This window comes from Coregonus lavaretus, assembly GCF_964263955.1.
Source record: "Coregonus lavaretus genome assembly, chromosome: 10".
NCBI classification, from domain to species: Eukaryota; Metazoa; Chordata; class Actinopteri; order Salmoniformes; family Salmonidae; genus Coregonus; species Coregonus lavaretus.
In genome coordinates this window covers 12,161,480-12,180,003 of record NC_139997.1, presented here as the reverse complement: position 1 = coordinate 12,180,003, position 18,524 = coordinate 12,161,480, and the positions used below count along the sequence as shown (strand labels likewise).

The following is an 18,524-nucleotide window of genomic DNA, read 5'->3' as shown; positions in this document are numbered from 1 at the left end:
TGAAAAGCAGTTGTACATACAGTGAGGGAAAAAAGTATTTGATCCCCTGCTGATTTTGTACGTTTGCCCATTGACAAAGACATGATCAGTCTATAATTTTAATGGTAGGTTTATTTGAACAATGAGAGACAGAATAACAACAAAAAATCCAGAAAAACGCATGTCAAAAATGTTATAAATTGATTTGCATTTTAATGAGGGAAATAAGTATTTGACCCCTCTGCAAAACATGACTTAGTACTTGGTGGCAAAACCCTTGTTGGCAATCACAGAGGTCAGACGTTTCTTGTAGTTGGCCACCAGGTTTGCACACATCTCAGGAGGGATTTTGTTCCACTTCTCTTTGCAGATCTTCTCCAAGTCATTAAGGTTTCGAGGCTGACGTTTGGCAACTCGAACCTACAGCTCCCTCCACAGATTTTTTATGGGATTAAGGTCTGGAGACTGGCTAGGCCACTCCAGGACCTTAATGTGCTTCTTCTTGAGCCACTCCTTTGTTGCCTTGGCCGTGTGTTTTGGGTCATTGTCATGCTGGAATACCCATCCACAACCCATTTTCAATGCCCTGGCTGAGGGAAGGAGGTTCTCACCCAAGATTTGACGGTACATGACTTGTGGTCCTCTGTAGCTCAGCTGGTAGAGCATGGCGCTTGTAACGCCAAGGTAGTGGGTTCGATCCCCGGGACCACCCATACACAAAAAAAATGTATGCACGCATGACTGTAAGTCGCTTTGGATAAAAGCATCTGCTAAATGGCATATTATTATTATATTATTATGGCCCCGTCCATCATCCCTTTGATGCAGTTGTCCTGTCCCCTTAGCAGAAAAACACCCCCAAAGCATAATGTTTCCACCTCCATGTTTGACGGTGGGGATGGTGTTCTTGGGGTCATAGGCAGCATTCCTCCTCCTCCAAACACGGCGAGTTGAGTTGATGCCAAAGAGCTCGATTTTGGTCTCATCTGACCACAACACTTTCACCCAGTTCTCCTCTGAATCATTCAGATGTTCATTGGCAAACTTCAGACGGGCCTGTATATGTGCTTTCTTGAGCAGGGGGACCTTACGGGCGCTGCAGGATTTCAGTCCTTCACGGCGTAGTGTGTTATCAATTGTTTTCTTGGTGACTATGGTCCCAGCTGCCTTGAGATCATTGACAAGATCCTCCCGTGTAGTTCTGGGCTGATTCCTCACCGTTCTCATGATCATTGCAACTCCACGAGATCTTGCATGGAGCCCCAGGCCGAGGGAGATTGACAGTTCTTTTGTGTTTCTTCCATTTGCGAATAATCACACCAACTGTTGTCACCTTCTCACCAAGCTGCTTGGCGATGGTCTTGTAGACCACAGCATAGCGGGTGTTCAGTGTAACCTCTATGATTGAGTTGTCTTTCTGTATCTCTCTCTTGCTCTCTCTGTCTCTCGCTCTCTGTATCTGTCTCTCTCTCTAGGTGTAGAGGGCCAGGCGGTGGAGATCTGTAACTTGGTAGATATAAGGGGGGAGTTCAACCATGAAATTGCTATGAGGTTAACATCAGATGTGGACAGCAACGATCGATTCTTCACAGACCTCAACGGATTCCAGGTACGGTTACTGTATGATACGGATCTCTGTTTCTCTCTCGCTCTCTTTAACTCTCTCTCTTTTTCACTACCACTATCTCTACTCAGGTACTGCAGTGCCCTCGGATCATTCAATGAGAGAATGTTCATTTGTTTCGTACACACTGAAGGATAAGTGTACAGGTTAATCGGTCACAGCTGTACAATTAATGTATTATTTATTCTTAGAGTCAAATGGCTCTTCGAGTGCTGTAGTATGATTTTTAAGTTACCTGAAAGAGGGCAGGTGACAATACTGACAAAATCATTGAGTGAAGAATACACTGGACAAGAGCACACATACAAAGCGAGGGCAAAGACCACATAGTGAAAGAAGCAACCTTACACAAGGTGGAACATTTGAATTAGAACTGATAGTAGGAATGGACAATTGAAGCCCGGACCCTGTCTATCCAGTTGCACTTCAACATAGAAAACAGAACCATGGATACTAGCTATAGCCCAGAGCTCTGCAGTGTACCAGCTACTGTCACACATTTCAACACAAGAAGTACTGCGTTTCTTGCTTCTGAACTGGCTTGTGCTTGGACAATTATGACATGATTAGCAATTAACTATGATAGAAATGGCTATTTTGTAGCATTAGCTTGACATCAAATTTACATTGAAACTAGCTGAATGGGGGTATATTAGCTGTTCAAGTTCCCAGAAGGGACTTCATTGAAATCTTCCAATTTGTGTCATGACATAAAGTTTTGAAAACAAAAGCTGAAACTATAAAAATTTGTTCACGGGAGAATCTTCCGACAGATCAGTGTTTGAGCGCCTTTGCCAATTAGATAGGCTGCCATAATTCTAGAGAGAGGCAATTTTTTCTCGCAATCTCTATTTGCATGTTTTTGCCAGTCTGACCTTGATTTCAGGGATTAAGAGGGATTTACTGCCATCAGAGATGAAACACAACTCAATGCTTCACGCAAATTAAAAACAACAACATACTTGAACAGCTTCCCATAGCCATTGTAGTCAAAACAAACTCGTCGGCTTAAGATAAAGATCCCACTCAACACACCTGCTCTCTGGTGATTCAGTATGCGTGGGGCCATGAATTTTTCCCTACAGGACAAACTCTAGGTCTTCGTTAAAGTCTAGGGCTCTGAGTTTTTCCTGGTCAGGTCACATGGTCAGGAAGTACTCCTGATGCTATGTCATAGCACTCTTGTTTCTCAAGTACCCGCATTGCACGTCAAGGCTCATTGCGCTTCAGCCCATAGGACGTCACTGTATAAAGCGTGGGTATTGTGTAACCATGCTATGTATGTTGTCTGCAGATCCAGCCCAGAAGAACCATGGCCAAGCTTCCCCTTCAAGCCAACTTCTACCCCATGACCAGTATGGCCTACATCCAGGACCCCGGCACCAGACTGACCCTGCTCACTGCACAGTCTCTGGGCTCCGCCAGCCTGGAGAGTGGTGAGTGAAAGCCGGTGAATTTGTTTTCTGTTGTCTATTGGAAGGGCGTCAGTACTTCAAGTCTCCGGGAAAGATGACATCCCTTCTCGATTCTAAGCTTGCCATCTGTGTACCAGTGGAGGCTGCTGAGGGGAGGACGGCTCATAATAATGGCTGGAAAGGAGCAAATGGAATGGCATCAAACACATGGAACCCATGTGTTTGATGCCATTCCACTCCAGCCATTAACACAAGCCTGTCCTCCCCAATTAAGGCACCGGGATGTGAAAAGAGGGGGAGATACAGTACGACTTGATTTAAAATGAGTGAAGTTTCTATCTTGCTGTTTCTGGCCAAGCTTTAAAAAAAATAAAGTTCTGTACTTTGATGAATTTATCTTATGTGACCAGAAGACAACGTGATATCAAAATATTTATGAAGATAACCTTTGACCTTTCCCCTCCAGGCCAGTTGGAGGTGATTATGGACCGTCGGCTGAACCAGGATGATAACCGCGGGCTGGGCCAGGGTGTTCTGGACAACAAAGTTACTGCCAGCTCCTTCCGCCTGCTCCTGGAGAAGAGGGCCAAGACCGAGGTGGTACTTACAACAGGAGTTTGAAGTTTGAGATTGAATTGAGCTCACTACACATTCCGTTTTGTCATTTTCATACTTACTGTAGTTTGTAGTTCTACTGTAGTTTTACTGAAGTTCACTTACTTTAAGGTCAATAATGGAGACTTGATTAACACTAGAAAGGCCTCGAGGGCCCCCGCTTCTAGCCAATGATGCGTCTTTTGGACGTCAACATTCTAAAAGCCTAAGAAATACATTCCATATATGCTATCGGAAAAAGTAGCCTTTGATTGTGTTTATTAAGGTAACATTATAATACGAAATAACAATTATTTCAAAGAACATAATAGCATTTCCATTAGGTTATGTTACTGTAGGCTATATGGAAAAAACACTAAAACACCACAATTCAAGAGTCAAATCCATCACAAAGAAACCCATTAGAATTTTGTTTTGGCAGGTCTTAAGAAATTTTATGGAAATAAGAAAATGTTTTTCAAAAGAACAGAATAACATATTTTAAGTTGTATTACTAGTCTTTGCTTAGTGGGCTGAGCTATGCTGCCGCGAGTGATCATGTGTTGAACGAATGGAACAGCGGATATTCTTGGAAAAAGTCATTCTTTGAAATAGAGCTCAGCTCTTGAATTTTGAGAGTTATTTGACAAAGGTAAGTGTTTTAGAAATGGCATAATCTGCTCTTTCTGATACTATATATAAATCAAACATCTTACCTGTGGTCCTCTGTAGCTCAGCTGGTAGAGCACGGCGCTTGTAACGCCAAGGTAGTGGGTTCGATCCCCGGGACCACCCATACACAAAAAAAAAATGTATGCACGCATGACTAAGTCGCTTTGGATAAAAGCGTCTGCTAAATGGCATATTATTATTATTACCTGCATGTGACTAGGATTTCCCTGCCTCTGTGTCAATTCCAAGCTGTTCCCATCTCTTCATGCCTTTAAAAATGGCAGAGTAATACAAAATGTACATTTGTTTTGCGTCCACATGACGCTCTCATCATTTATAGTGTTAAGACATTAGGGTTAAAACATTGTCATGTATTACATTATGGTAATTTGTCTCTTTTGCCCCAGAGTATTGTCCTAACGTCCCTGTCTCTACTTTGATATTTCCAGGGGGAGAAACCCTCGTCCCTCAGCTACCCGTCTCTGCTGAGTCACGCGTTGTCGCTGTACCTGAACCACCCTCTGATCTCCATGGCTGTCAGCACGGAGGCACAGTCCCTGTCCTTGTCCGCCTTCAGCCCGCTGGCCTCATCCCTGCCCTGTGATGTCCACTTGGTCAACCTACGCACCATCCAGTCCAAGGTAATGCTACAGAATACTTCCTCACTTCTCTTTTCTCCCTGTGGAGCATAAGGCCGCATCAAGCTTATGCTTTACATTGTTGCTCTTATAGCTGTGTAGTAACGCTTTAATTGCAATTACATTTACATGTTGTTACGTAGTGATTTAATCATTGCTTTGTACTTGCATATTCATTGAGTTGAGACATGAACCGTTCCAAATATGTAGCTAGCAACAAAAAACGCTCAGGTCATTTGCTACTGTATGTAAATACTGAATAACTATGTAATAACATGTTAATACAATGTTACTAGAGTAGTTACAGGGTTACTACACTGGAGCAACTTCATAGAAAGACTAAGAGTTACCAAGTTTTCTGAAGTGATGACTGTACCGCTGTGTTCTCATAGTCATGTTTTTTATTAAGATCCTCCCTGGCTGTATTGATTTAAATCTACCAATGTGGAATCCTGGTTTAATCTCTTGTTTGTTAGGACAAACACACACTCAGCACTCCTCCAGGGGCTCTCCATTAAGGTCCTTATATTATCTCTGTAAATACACTACATCTCTGTGTTGTACATCTTCTATAATCTCCTACTTTGTTGTCGCATGGCCCGTTAACTCGGATGATAGAGCCATCTCTCATGTCAAAGATCGAGCTAATTGTTCCGCTGAGAAGGGGAATCTGCAGACCAATTTGCTCAATTATCGATTGTAAAGATACGCTCTGACATCCAATTTGACTCTAAGAACAAATCAAAAGAGGAGACGTGAAATGTGTTAGAGATGAGGGCTTTGTATGAATTTATATGAATACTCACATGATGACACCACTGCCGCTACTGCTACCACACTTAGTATGCACTGTGGCATCTCTCCATTTACTTAGCCAGGGACTGTGGATGTAAAAGAAACACAATTTCTGGAGGGAGGATGAAATTGACTTGGACTTGTTCTGTCAGGGAGTAAACTACAGTAGTTACCCTGTTTCAGATTCAGACCTGGGTTTAAATACGATTTAAAATCTTTGAAATACCTTGAGTGTTTGCTCTCGCCTGACTGGAGTTCCAGATAGGACGGTTTGCAGTATTGGAACTACTCTATTGGTCCATTAAGCCAGACAAGCTCAATCAAGCACAGATTAAGTATTTGAAATGTTTTGAAATAGTATGTGAACCCAGGTCTGTTTCAGAATCAGCTCCTTGAACATGGCTGTGGAAATGCAGCTGACCTGTGAAAGGGTGGTCTCTATAATTGCTCCAGTGTTGAGGCTGAGGGGGAGGGGGGGGGGGGGACAGTGGGGGTCTTTATGGGGACTGAAGCGTTTGTCACTGGCCCTACAGGAGGACGGGGGTGGTCCATCGGACGAGGCGGCTTTGATTCTGCACAGAAAAGGCTTTGACTGCGCCTTCTCCAATAGGAACACAGGGCTACTGTGTGCCACCACGCAGGGGAAGGTAAACCTGCCACACACATGTCGGCACGCTAACACACACAGGAGCACACACACACAGAGACATCCGTACACACACACAGAGACATCCGTGCATGCATGCACACAAACACACACACGCACACAAACACCAAAATGAAAGTGGTCACCAAACACTCTTTATTAATTAGTGATTAAAGGGAATTGTAACCTGAGGGTTAAAAGGAGAGTTGCACGTGATGCTCTTCATTCAAACAGTTTGTAGTACTATTGGTCTTTGAACAGAAATTAACTTCCCCTCTAGCAAAGCGGATCAAGAGTCACATGCCACAGAGAATCTGCTGCGAGGAAGGAAATGTCTTTCTTGGGAAATGGGAAATGTCTTTCTTGCATTTCCTCGCTTTCTGATGACAACTACTATAATGCAGCCATCATCAGTTTAAGTGAATACTTATCTCTCTCCAAGAGGAAGTAGGCTGTTATTACAAAATGGCTAGAGTAGATGGTGAAATCTCTGTTGACCCTGGCACTGCAGACCACTGCAAATTTTTCTTAAATCAGCATCTCTACATGTATGACAGCCATTCCATTCCAGTGTCAGTTGAATTCCAACACAGGCACACCTCATTCTACTGAGTTAGGTACTGATTAGGTGATCACATGAACCAAATCGTATTTAACGAGGAAAAGTATAAAAACCACTGCTGTGGTCATCACTATCCTCTTGCAATAGGACCAGCTGGATGGCAAAAACTGTGCTAATAGTACCTCAAAAGTAATATTAATCAAAAAATAACTATTGACCATGCCAAAAGAGTTGAAAAGGAACGTTTTGAGTGAGGAAAATAAGGTTTCAATTCTGGCTTTACTGGCAGAGGGATACAGTGAGCGTCAGGTTGCTTCCATCCTTAAAATTTCAAAGACGGCGGTTCATAAGAACAAGGTCAAGCAGCAGACATTGGGGACAACAAAGCTACAGACCGGCAGAGGGCGAAAACGACTCTCTACTGACCAGGATGACCGCCAACACATTCGAATGTCACTCAACAACCGTAGGATGACTTCAAGTGACCTACAAAAAGAATGGCAAACGGCAGCTGGGGTGAAGTGCACGGCGAGGACTGTTCGAAACAGGCTCCTAGGGGCAGGGCTGAAGTCGTGCAAAGCTAGAAGGCTCTGTCATCCAGGCTCTGTCATAGCCGGCCGCGACCGGGAGACCCATGGGGCGGCGCACAATTGGCCCAGCGTCGTCCAGGGTAGGGGAGGGAATGGCCGGCAGGGATGTAGCTCAGTTGGTAGAGCATGGCGTTTGCAACGCCGGGGTTGTGGGTTCGATTCCCATGGGGGGCCAGTATGAAAAATTTCTAAATAATGTATGCACTCACTAACTGTAAGTCGCTCTGGATAAGAGCGTCTGCTAAATGACTAAAATGTAAAATGTAAATGTAGAAAAAAGCCCTTAATCAATGAGAAGCAAAGAAGAGCCAGGCTGAGGTTTGCAAAAGACCATAAGGATTGGACCGTAGAGGACTGGAGTAAGGTAATCTTCTCTGATGAGTCCAATTTTCAGCTTTGCCCAACACCTGTTCGTCTAATGGTTAGACGGAGACCTGGAGAGGTCTACAAGCCACCGTGTCTCGCACCCACTGTGAAATTTGGTGGAGGATCGGTGATAATCTGGGGGTGCTTCAGCAAGGCTGGAATCGGGCAGATTTGTCTTTGTGAAGGACGCATGAATCAAGCCACGTACAAGGTTGTCCTGGAAGAAAACGTGCTTCCTTTTGCTCTGACATTGTTCCCCAACTCTGAGGATTGGTTTTTCCAGCAGGACAATGCGCCATGCCACACAGCCAGGTCAATCAAGGTGTGGATGGAGAACCACCAGATAAAGACCCTGTCATGGCCAGCCCAATCTCTAGACCTGAACCCCATTGAAAACTTCTGGAATGTGATCAAGAGGAAGATGGATGGTCACAAGCCATCAAACAAAGCCGAGCTGCTTGAATTTTTGCGCCAGGACAGGCATAAAGTCACCCAACATCAATGTGAAAGACTGGTGGAGAGCATGCCAAGACGCATGAAAGCTGTGGTTGAAAATCTGGGTTATTCCACCAAATATTGATTTCTGAACTCTTCCTAAGTTAAAACATTACTATTGTGTTGTTTAAAAATGAACATGAACTTATTTTCTTTGCATTATTCGTGGTCTGACAACACTGTATCTTTTTTGTTATTTTGACCAGTTGTAATTTTCTGCAAATAAATGCTCTAAATGACAATATTTTTATTTGGAATTTGGGAGAAATGTTGTCAGTAGTTTATAGAATAAAACAAAAATGTTATCTTTACCCAAACACATACCTATAAATAGTAAAACCAGAGAAACTGATAATTTTACAGTGGTCTCTTACTTTTTTCCAGAGCTGTATATACTGAACAAACATTAAAACACAACATGTAAAGTGTTGGTCACATGTTTCATGAGCTGAAATAAAAGATCCCAGAAATATTCCATATGTACAAAAAGCTTATTTATCTCAAATGTTGTGCACAAATTTGTTTACATCCCTGTTAGTGAGCGTTTATCCTTTGTCAAGATAATCCATCCATCTGACAGGTGTGGCATATCAAGAAGCTGATTAAACAGCATGATCATTAAACAGGTGCACCTTGTGCTGGGGACAATAGAAGGCCACTCTAAAAGGTGAAGTTTTGTCACACAACACAATGCAACAAATGTCTCAAGTTTTGAGGGAGCGTGCAATTGGCATGCTGACTCCAGGAATGTCCACCGTTGTTGCCAGATAATTTAATGTTAATTTCTCTACCATAAGCCGCCTCCAACGTCGTTTTAGAGAATTTGGCAGTACGTCCAACCGGCCTCACAACCGCAGCACAGGACCTCCACATCTGGCTTCTTCACCTGCGGGACCGTCTGAGGCCAGCCACTCGGACAGCTAATGAAACTGAGGAGTATTTCTGTCTGTAATAAAGCCCTTTTGTGGGGAAAAACTCAGTCTGATTGGCTGGGCCTGGCTTCACAGTGGGTGGGCCTGGCTGCCAAGTGGGTAGGCCTAAGCCCTCCAAGGCCCACCCATGGCTGCGCCCCTGCCCAGTCATGTGAAATCCATAGATTAGGGCCTAGTAAATGTATTTTAATTGACTGATTTCATTTTCATTTACATTTTCGTCATTTAGCAGACGCTCTTATCCAGAGCGAATTACAAATTGGTGCATTCACCTTATGATAGCCAGTGGGACAACCACTTTACAATAGTTTATTATTATTATTATTATTATTATTTATTAATTTTTTGGGGGGTGGGGTAAGTGGGGGTAGAAGGATTACTTTATCCTATCCCAGGTATTCCTTAAAGAGGTGGGGTTTCAAGTGTCTCCGGAAGGTGGTGAGTGACTCCGCTGTCCTGGCGTCATGAGGATTTCCTTAAATGAACTGTAACTCAGTGAAATCTTTTAAATTGTTGCATGTTGCATTTATATTTTTGTTCAGTATACTTAATAAGCCTATTAATATCTTCTAAAATAATAGGATATTTCATCATGATCAAAGCAGGCGTCAAATACTTTTATTAAACCTATCCATCAACCCCTTTTATAATGTGTTCTCTATTCAAACATGCGGTTATAACGTCATTGTTCATGTTTGGTTTGGTTCTCTCACAGATCCACACGGAGAAACTGTTTTCAGAACTGAGATTCCAGAGCATCATCCCCGTGTCTCTGACTCTGATGCATACGACTGAGGGAAGGTGGAGCAGAGAGGAAATCAGCCTTAAACCAATGGAGATCAGCACATACCGCGTGAAGCTGACATGAGAGCTGGCCAGAGAGGCTAGTCGGTGACTGCCACGGCACATGCCCAACATCCGGCCTCTGTTCCTGTGCCGAAAAACATTGTCAGCGAGGCTATGCAGAAGCTTAGGGACATAGGACATCCTTGGAACAGACAGAAGGAGGGAAAGAGGAAGAGCGAGAGAAGGAGAGAGGGAGGAGGGGAAGAAAGGAGAGAGGCAGGAGGAGAAGGAAATGGAACTTGATTAAGCTTCATTCTAAAAGTGCAATATGATATTGTTTGAGTCCAGTATCCCTAGTTATCCTGCAGTCTCAGGTTCAGTATGTGTTGCGAACGTTTGTGTTGCAATTTCACTTGAACTCACTCTATTGAGAAGACCACAGGTCCAGATTTCCTTTTCCACTAATATGTTTTGTACAATGTGATTATTTTTGTTTTACCGAGGTATGGTTTCAATCATAGTGAATATTGCTTAATGTCCTTGGCATGCCGAAAAAAGATTTGAATGCCAACTGATTCTAAATATATATTTTTTAAATATGTTTAATTGCAAGTGAGATTATGTTTACATTTTTCCAAAGAGCAAAAATGTGCCTTATTTATCAATTTCATAATGAGCCCAATGTACATATCCTTTATATGTTGTTCCGCTTGGAGAAAAATGTCTGTTACATTTACATTTTAGTCATTTAGCAGACGCTCTTATCCAGAGCGACTTACAGTTAGTGAGTGCATACATTATTGTTACAATTTACGATCGATGCAAAATTACTGCAGCTAATAGTTGATGTTATATAATTGACATGTGACATCACATTAATTGATATAGGTCTGTTATTGTGACCTTCATATACGTATTGTAGTGAATTGTCCCTTTTTTGTTGCTTTACACAGCTATGCTACTCTTGGTACAGCACACCAGTCAGTCAGATGTTTTGTTCAAGAAATGTTCAACGGTCTATCAATAATAAAGCCTTTTAATCAGTTGCAGTTAAAGGAAAACTGCACTGCGTGTTGACTTGGAATGTTCACACTGCGTTGAGGTGTTCCTCTCTGGGAAAATGTCCTAATTGGATATTGATGAAAAAAACACACCTGTAGCGTTAACTTTCAAGGCCGTTTTCCCAGACATGGAAAAATCCTAGTCCTGCATTAGAAAGCAGAAAAACTTTCAATGGAAATGTGTCATCGAACTCTTTAGTCCAGGACTAGGCTTAATCTGTGTCCGGGAAACCGTCCCTCAGTGTGGTTTATTATAATCTGCAATTGATTGAATTGGGGCCTACTGCCTAGATATCAAACTATGCAACTGATCAAACTCACCATTGATACCGTATATGCAGCAATCCCCTCTTTTCTCATGCTAATGATGTCCATCTGAATGAGTTGAATCTTCTAAATCTACAATAGTTAGTCATTACATTCTTGAGACACATTTTGTTACTATGGCCAAAAGCGTACGACTGCTTGCTTAAGCATATGACACATGCCAAAGGTCACAAACCCTGTCATATTTACGCAACTATTTGTGTTTTGTTCTGTTCTTGCCTGTGATCTTGGCTACCAGATGCAATGCCTTAAACTGGTAACCTGACTGAGCCATTTTCAAATCCACTTCAACATGTTGCCATGGGGGGTTTTAATGTATGTTTTGAACACCTTTGTGAAGTTCCAAGGAGATGGAAATGTTACCTTACATTTAATGGGGTGTTTTGAGGTGAGCGTATCTTATGCGTTATACGGCAGCATGCCTAGCTATTGTGGTGGTCAAATAATTGCGCCTTCACTGTTACCGTAAGGAGTAAGAAGGATTCTTGGGACATTGGTTGCTATAATTTTCGAATTTTTATTTGTGTCAATGTAAATGAATGTGGAAACGGTTGTTCCATAATGTTTGAATGTCAATGGGAATGTCAAAGCTTGTTTAGTGGTTCTATCCCATCTGATTAAATTATGAATCATTTTTTATTATCTCCTTTATGAGAGACAAAAGTCAACTTCAAGACAGAAGCTGGTCTAGGATGATTAGAAAGCAAAAGCAGATTAGAGAAACAATATTACTTTACTTGGTATAGAACTGTAATTGTTCTATTGTCTATCTTTGAAACTCAGCATTAGGGTAGGGTGTTATGCACAAATCTCTTTCTACCAATGTTGCTTGTTGAGAGTAAAATGTTGTCATTGTTTATCTTTCTGTAAATGTAATATAATGGGAGAATAAAAAAGAATGAAATCCAAAGTTAGTTTTGTCAATTAAATAAAGTGCATAAAACTATTTGCACTTGTTGTATGCAAGACAATATTTCCCCCCAAAAAGGAACTCAGTCCAGCTTTCAACTTACTCTTAACAGTTGTAATAGTAGAATGCACAAGGTGCAATATCGAAATTGGCTAGTGCATCATCAGTTTCCCTCTTGTCATGTCAGTCATTGCATAGTCATACGTATGTAAACACATCACTCCGGATGTATCTTTGTTCATAAATGTATTCATGTTTATTTTATACCAGTTTCAAGTTATAAAGACTTGCTTAATCATCCAAACGTGTTTTCTTTTAAATCAATTCATTCTTAAATTAATGTATTCAATTTTAAACGTCTATTGTAAATTCAGGGTGGACTGTACTGTAGGACTAATGATTCTGGGTGAGGCTGCAAAGTCCAGCTTGTTGTGCCTTCAGATGTTTATGAGTCTCCACATCAACCCAAAGACAGAGCAGGATGGGATTCTACTTAAAGCTATCAACTGCCATACATATTATGGGCTGGTTACCCAGACCATGATTAAGCCTAGTTCTGGACTAAAAATCACTTTAACTGGAGATTTAAAATTGAGCATGGTTTTTTAGCTTAGGCTTCATCTGTGTCTGGGAAAAACTGGCCCATATATAATCTACACACTAAATTAACTTGTCGCTCTCTTTTAATTTATTTCATTATCACTAAAAGTATGTAATCCTCTTGTCCAGGAAGGGATGTATCCGAGGGGTTGCTGGCCATGGCAGTTGGAAACACATCTATACCACTGTGTTAGCAGACATATGCCAGCATAGCAGCAATGCCGAGATAAAGAAAACAGCTCGGCTGGGCAGCCAAACCCCTCCAGGATATCACAATACTGATGGACTGCTTAAACTGTCGAACCACTGTAAATCATGGAGAAAAATGGAGTGGGAGACCAAGCAAACATTGAAAACGAGCAAAAATAGCCACATCTATTTTGGTTTTGGTTTGTGGATGTAATTCATTTTTCGACATCTTTAGATATTAGGCCTATATGACTCCTCATTGCAGACATAACAGTTTAAAGCAAGAGTAGGTTCCAATGAAACCGCTTGGGTTAGCCATTATATTTACACTAAAAGTCTAACTAAAGCAGTAATTCCCTATTCTGGTCTGCAGTTTGTCAGGGTTTTCACTGAGTTTGGTGTCATCTGTTAATTCGCTAGATGGCGCCAAGGCCTGGCAGCTGCGCTACAGTGCTGTTCAGGCTTTGGTGTGAGTATGCTGAGGGCTCAGCGGAGCCGTGTTGCAGGAGGAGCTGAGGAATGTGGCCTGGATCGCTCTGCAGGAACACCTGGGCCAAGAGACAGACCAGAGAGTCCGAGACACCCCCAGGGTTATAGAGGTACTAAATTGTAGATACTGAGTGTGTGTTGTCTCTAAGGTTTTCCTGGCCATGTCACATGATCAAGAAGTACTCTGGGCCTTATCTCAAATGTCAACTTATTCTCAAAGAAAAGAGATGTCTGATTTTCATATCCAACTGCTGTTTTGTCACAACAACTGCCTTTCCCTTTACAAAGCATCGGCTAAAGCACAAACAGATCTGGTTACCAGGTTAGAGCTGAATCATGTCATTAGGAATGTCCTAATTTGTCACAGTCTGTGGTATGGCAGATTCTGGAAAGGAATATATAGCCTACATTGTCATGGTGTTGCACTAATGAAAAGTTTAAATCTTGAGGAACGAGATTATAATACACAGCTCAAACCAACTAGTTTTCTTTTTGCAACTCGTCTCTAAGCAGGATGAGGTGGTACCAACTGGGAGAGCTGGCTGACATTGTTTTGTACGCAGTACCAACTGGGAGAGCTGGCTGACATTGTTTTGTACGCAGTACCAACTGGGAGAGCTGGCTGACATTGTTTTGTACGCAGTACCACCTGGGAGAGCTGGCTGACATTGTTTTGTACGCAGTACCAACTGGGAGAGCTGGCTGACATTGTTTTGTACGCAGTACCACCTGGGAGAGCTGGCTGACATTGTTTTGTACGCAGTACCAACTGGGAGAGCTGGCTGACATTGTTTTGTACGCAGTACCAACTGGGAGAGCTGGCTGACATTGTTTTGTACGCAGTACCAACTGGGAAGACAATGCTAGAGCACCTCGTTCACGTCGTACTCCTGACAGTCTGCCTGAGCCTACAGTACACAACAGATGACATGGGGAAAGCATCAGGATGTAGCTACAGGATATGCAAACATTAAACACCTGCACAGATGGCATGATGCCCTTATATTAGTTGCCTTGATAAATAATGTGTTATTATGGCACAGTGCAACGCTACAGATGTGAACTTGAATACACCTTTCTGATGTTAATGTTAAACTAATCGTAAACCAAATGCATTTTTGGGACAGACTGGATTTAAATGAATATTATTCCACTTAGCAGACACCTATCCAAAGCAACTGACAGTCCAGTTAGTGTATACATTTGTAGTATGTATGTGAAACCATGGCCTTGGCACTACCAACTGATCAACACAGGACCAAAATAAATATTTTGAGTTCATTAGAATTGTCATGGTACTGTTACTGGTGCTGAATCCTCTAGAAAAGGTCCCAGTCCACAAATAATCTCCCATGGACGTAACATGAAGTGCACTGAGACAAATATGTTAGGATACGGTTGGTAGCATGACTCACACTGAGACAAAGCTAAAAGAGAAACAGAAGTTTACAGATGTTACTTGTGTTTTTCAACAACAACACAGTTTACACCCATTAGTTGCACGTACGTGCACGCACACACACCCAAGAACACATGTACAATGCTTTGCAAAAGAATTCATCCCCCTTGGCGTTTTTCCTATTTTGTTGCATTACAACCTGTCATTTAAATTGATTTCTATTTGGATTTCATGTAATGGACATACACAAAATAGTCCAAATTGGTGAAGTCAAATGAAAAAAATAACTTGTTTCAAAAAATTATACAAAATAAGTAACGGAAAAGTGGTGCGTGCATATGTATTCACCCCCTTTGCTATGAAGCCCCTAAATAAGATCTGGTGCAACCAATTACCTTCAGAAGTCACATAATTAGTTAAATAAAGTCCACCTGTGTGCAATCTAAGTGTTACATGATCTGTCACATGATCTCAGTATATATACACCTCTTCTGAAAGGCCCCAGAGTCTGCAACATCACTAAGCAAGGGGCACCACCAAGCAAGCGGCACCATGAAGACCAAGGAGCTCTCCAAACAGGTCAGGGACAAAGTTGTGGAGAAGTACAGATCAGGGTTGGGTTACAAAAAAATATCAGAAACTTTGAACATCCCACGGAGCACCATTTAAATCCATTATTAAAAAATTGAAAGAATATGGCACCACAACAAACCTGCCAAGAGAGGGCCGTCCACCAAAACTCACGGACTAGGCAAGGAGGGCATTAATCAGAGGCAACAAAGAGACCAAAGATAACCCTGAAGTAGCTGCAAAGCTCCACAGCAGAGATTGGAGTATCTGTCCATAGAACCACTTTAAGCCGTACACTCCACAGAGCTGGGCTTTACAGAAGAGTGGCCAGAAAAAAAGCCATTGCTTGAAGAAATAAATAAGCAAACACGTTTGGTGTTCGCCAAAAGGCATGTGGGAGACTCCCCAAACATATGGAAGAAGGTACTCTGGTCAGATGAGACTCAAATTGAGCTTTTTGGCCATCAAGGAAAATGCTATGTCTGGCGCAAACCCAACACCTCTCATCACCCGAGAACACCATGGTGGTGGCAGCATCATGCTGTGGGGATGTTTTTCATCGGCAGGGACTGGGAAACTGGTCAGAATTGAAGGAATGATGGATGGCGCTATATACAGGGTAATTCTTGAGGGAAACCTGTTTCAGTCTTCCAGAGATTTGAGACTGGGACTGAGGATCACCTTCCAGCAGGACAAGGACCCTAAGCATACTGCCAAAGCAACACTTGAGTGGTTTAAGGGGAAACATTTAAATGTCTTGGAATGGCCTAGTCAAAGCCCAGACCTCAATCCAATTGAGAATCTGTGGTATGACTTAAAGATTGCTGTACACCAGCAGAACCCATCCAACTTGAAGGAGCTGGAGCAGTTTTGTCTTGAAGAATGGGCAAAAATCCCAGTGGCTAGATGTGCCAAGCTTATAGAGACATACCCCAAGAGACTTGCAGCTGTAATTGCTGCAAAAGGTGGCTCTACAAAATATTGACTTTGGAGGGGTGAATAGTTATGCATGCTCAGGTTTTCTGTTTTTTTGTCTTATTTCTTGTTTGTGTCACAATTTTTTTTATTTTGCATCTTCAAAGTGGTAGGTATGTTGTGTAAATCAAATGATACAAACCCCCCCAAAATCCATTTTAATTCCAGGTTGTAAGGCAACAAAATAGGAAAAATGCCAAGGGGGTGAATACTTTTGCAAGCCACTGTATGTGGGAACTCTTTCAAGACTGTTGGAAAAGCATTCCAGGTGAAGCTGGTTGAGAGAATGCCATGAGTGTGCAAAGCTGTCATCAAGGCAAAGGGTGGCTATTTGAAGAATCTCAAATATAAAATATATTTTGATTTGTTTAACACTTTTTTGGTTACTGCATGATTCCATGTGTGTCCTTCATAGTTTTGATGTCTTCACTTATATTCTACAATGTAGAAAATAGTTTTAAAAAATAAAGAAAAACCCTTGAATGAAAAACCCTTGAATCCAGTGCATTCGGAAAGTATTCAGACTCCCTGACTTTTTCCACATTTTGTTACGTTACAGGCTTATTCTAAAATGGATTAAATACATGTATTTCTTCATCAATCTACACACAATAACCTATAATGAGAAAACAAAAACAGGTTTTTAGAAATGTTAGCAAATTTATAAAAAAACAGAAATACCTTATTTACATAAGTATTCAGACCCTTTGCTATGAGACTCGAAATTGAGCTCAGGTGCATCCTGTTTCCATTGATCATCCTTGAGATGTTTTTACAACTTGATTGGAGTCCACCTGTGGTAAATTCAATTGATTGGACATGATTTTTGGAAAGGCACACACCTGTGTACATAAGGTCCCACAGTTGACAGTGCATGTCAGAGCAAAAACCAAGCCATGAGGTCGAAGGAATTGTCAGTCTGCTCCGAGATAGGATTGTGTCGAGGCACAGATCTGGGGAAGGGTACCAAAACATTTCTGCAGCATTGAAGGTCCCCAAGAACACAGTGGCCTCCATCATTCTTAAATGGAAGAAGTTTGGAACCACCAAGACTCTTCCTAGAGCTGGCCGCCCGGCCAAACCAAGCAATCGGGGGAGAAGGGCCTTGGTCAGGGAGGTGACCAAGAACCCGATGGTCACTCTGACAGAGCTCCAGAGTTCCTCTGTGGAGATGGGAGAACCTTCCAGAAGGACAACCATCTCTGCAGCACTCCACCAATCAGGCCTTTATGGTAGAGTTGCCAGACGGAAGCTACTCCTCATTAAAAGGCACATGACAGCCCGCTTGACGTTTACCAAAAGGCACATAAAGACTCTCAGACCATGAGAAACAAGATTCTCTGGTCTGATCAAATCAAGATTGAAGTCTTTGGCCTGAATATCAAGCATCACGTCTGGAGGAAACCTGGCACCATCCCCACGGTAAAGCATGGTGGTGACAGCAAAAACAGATGTTTTTCAGCGGTAGGGACTGGGAGACTAGTCAGGATCAAGGGAAAGATGAACAGAGCAAAGTACAGAGAGATCCTTGATGAAAACCTGCTCCAGAGCGCTCAGGACCTCAGACTGGGGCGAACGTACACCTTCCAACAGGACAACAACCCTAAGCACACAGCCAAGACAACGCAGGAGTGGCTTCGGCACAAGTCTCTGAATGTCCTTGAGTGGCCCAGCCAGAGCCCGAAAAATTATACCCGATCGAACATCTGACCTGTGCAGCGACGCTCCCCATCTAACCTGACAGAGCTTGAGAGGATCTGCAGAGAAGAATGGGAGAAACTCCCCAAATACAGGTGTGCCAAGCTTGTAGTGTCATACCCAAGAAGACTCGAGGCTGTAATCGCTGCCAAAGGTGCTTCAACAAAGTACTGAGTAAAGGGTCTGAATAGTTATGTAAATGTGATATTTTC

General features: G+C 42.3%; 1 protein-coding gene across 3 annotated transcripts in view; it reads left to right on the top strand.

Moving 5' to 3' along the window:
• Window positions 1-12,383, top strand: part of LOC311136540 (alpha-mannosidase 2-like) — a 57,760-nt gene extending 45,377 nt beyond the window's left edge. The window contains exons 17-22 of one of the 3 annotated variants that reach the window (XM_084170705.1): window positions 1,455-1,588; window positions 2,898-3,039; window positions 3,485-3,615; window positions 4,734-4,925; window positions 6,251-6,364; window positions 10,024-12,383. In XM_084170705.1, the coding sequence (XP_084026831.1) occupies window positions 1,455-1,588; window positions 2,898-3,039; window positions 3,485-3,615; window positions 4,734-4,925; window positions 6,251-6,364; window positions 10,024-10,176 (866 nt within the window). In that variant the 3' untranslated portion in view covers window positions 10,177-12,383. Of the gene's footprint in view, window positions 1-1,454; window positions 1,589-2,897; window positions 3,054-3,484; window positions 3,619-4,733; window positions 4,926-6,250; window positions 6,365-10,023 lie in introns of those variants that run through there. The other 2 variants (XM_084170704.1, XM_084170706.1) reach the window with 2 other exon arrangements.
• The last annotated feature ends 6,141 nt before the right edge of the window (window positions 12,384-18,524 follow it).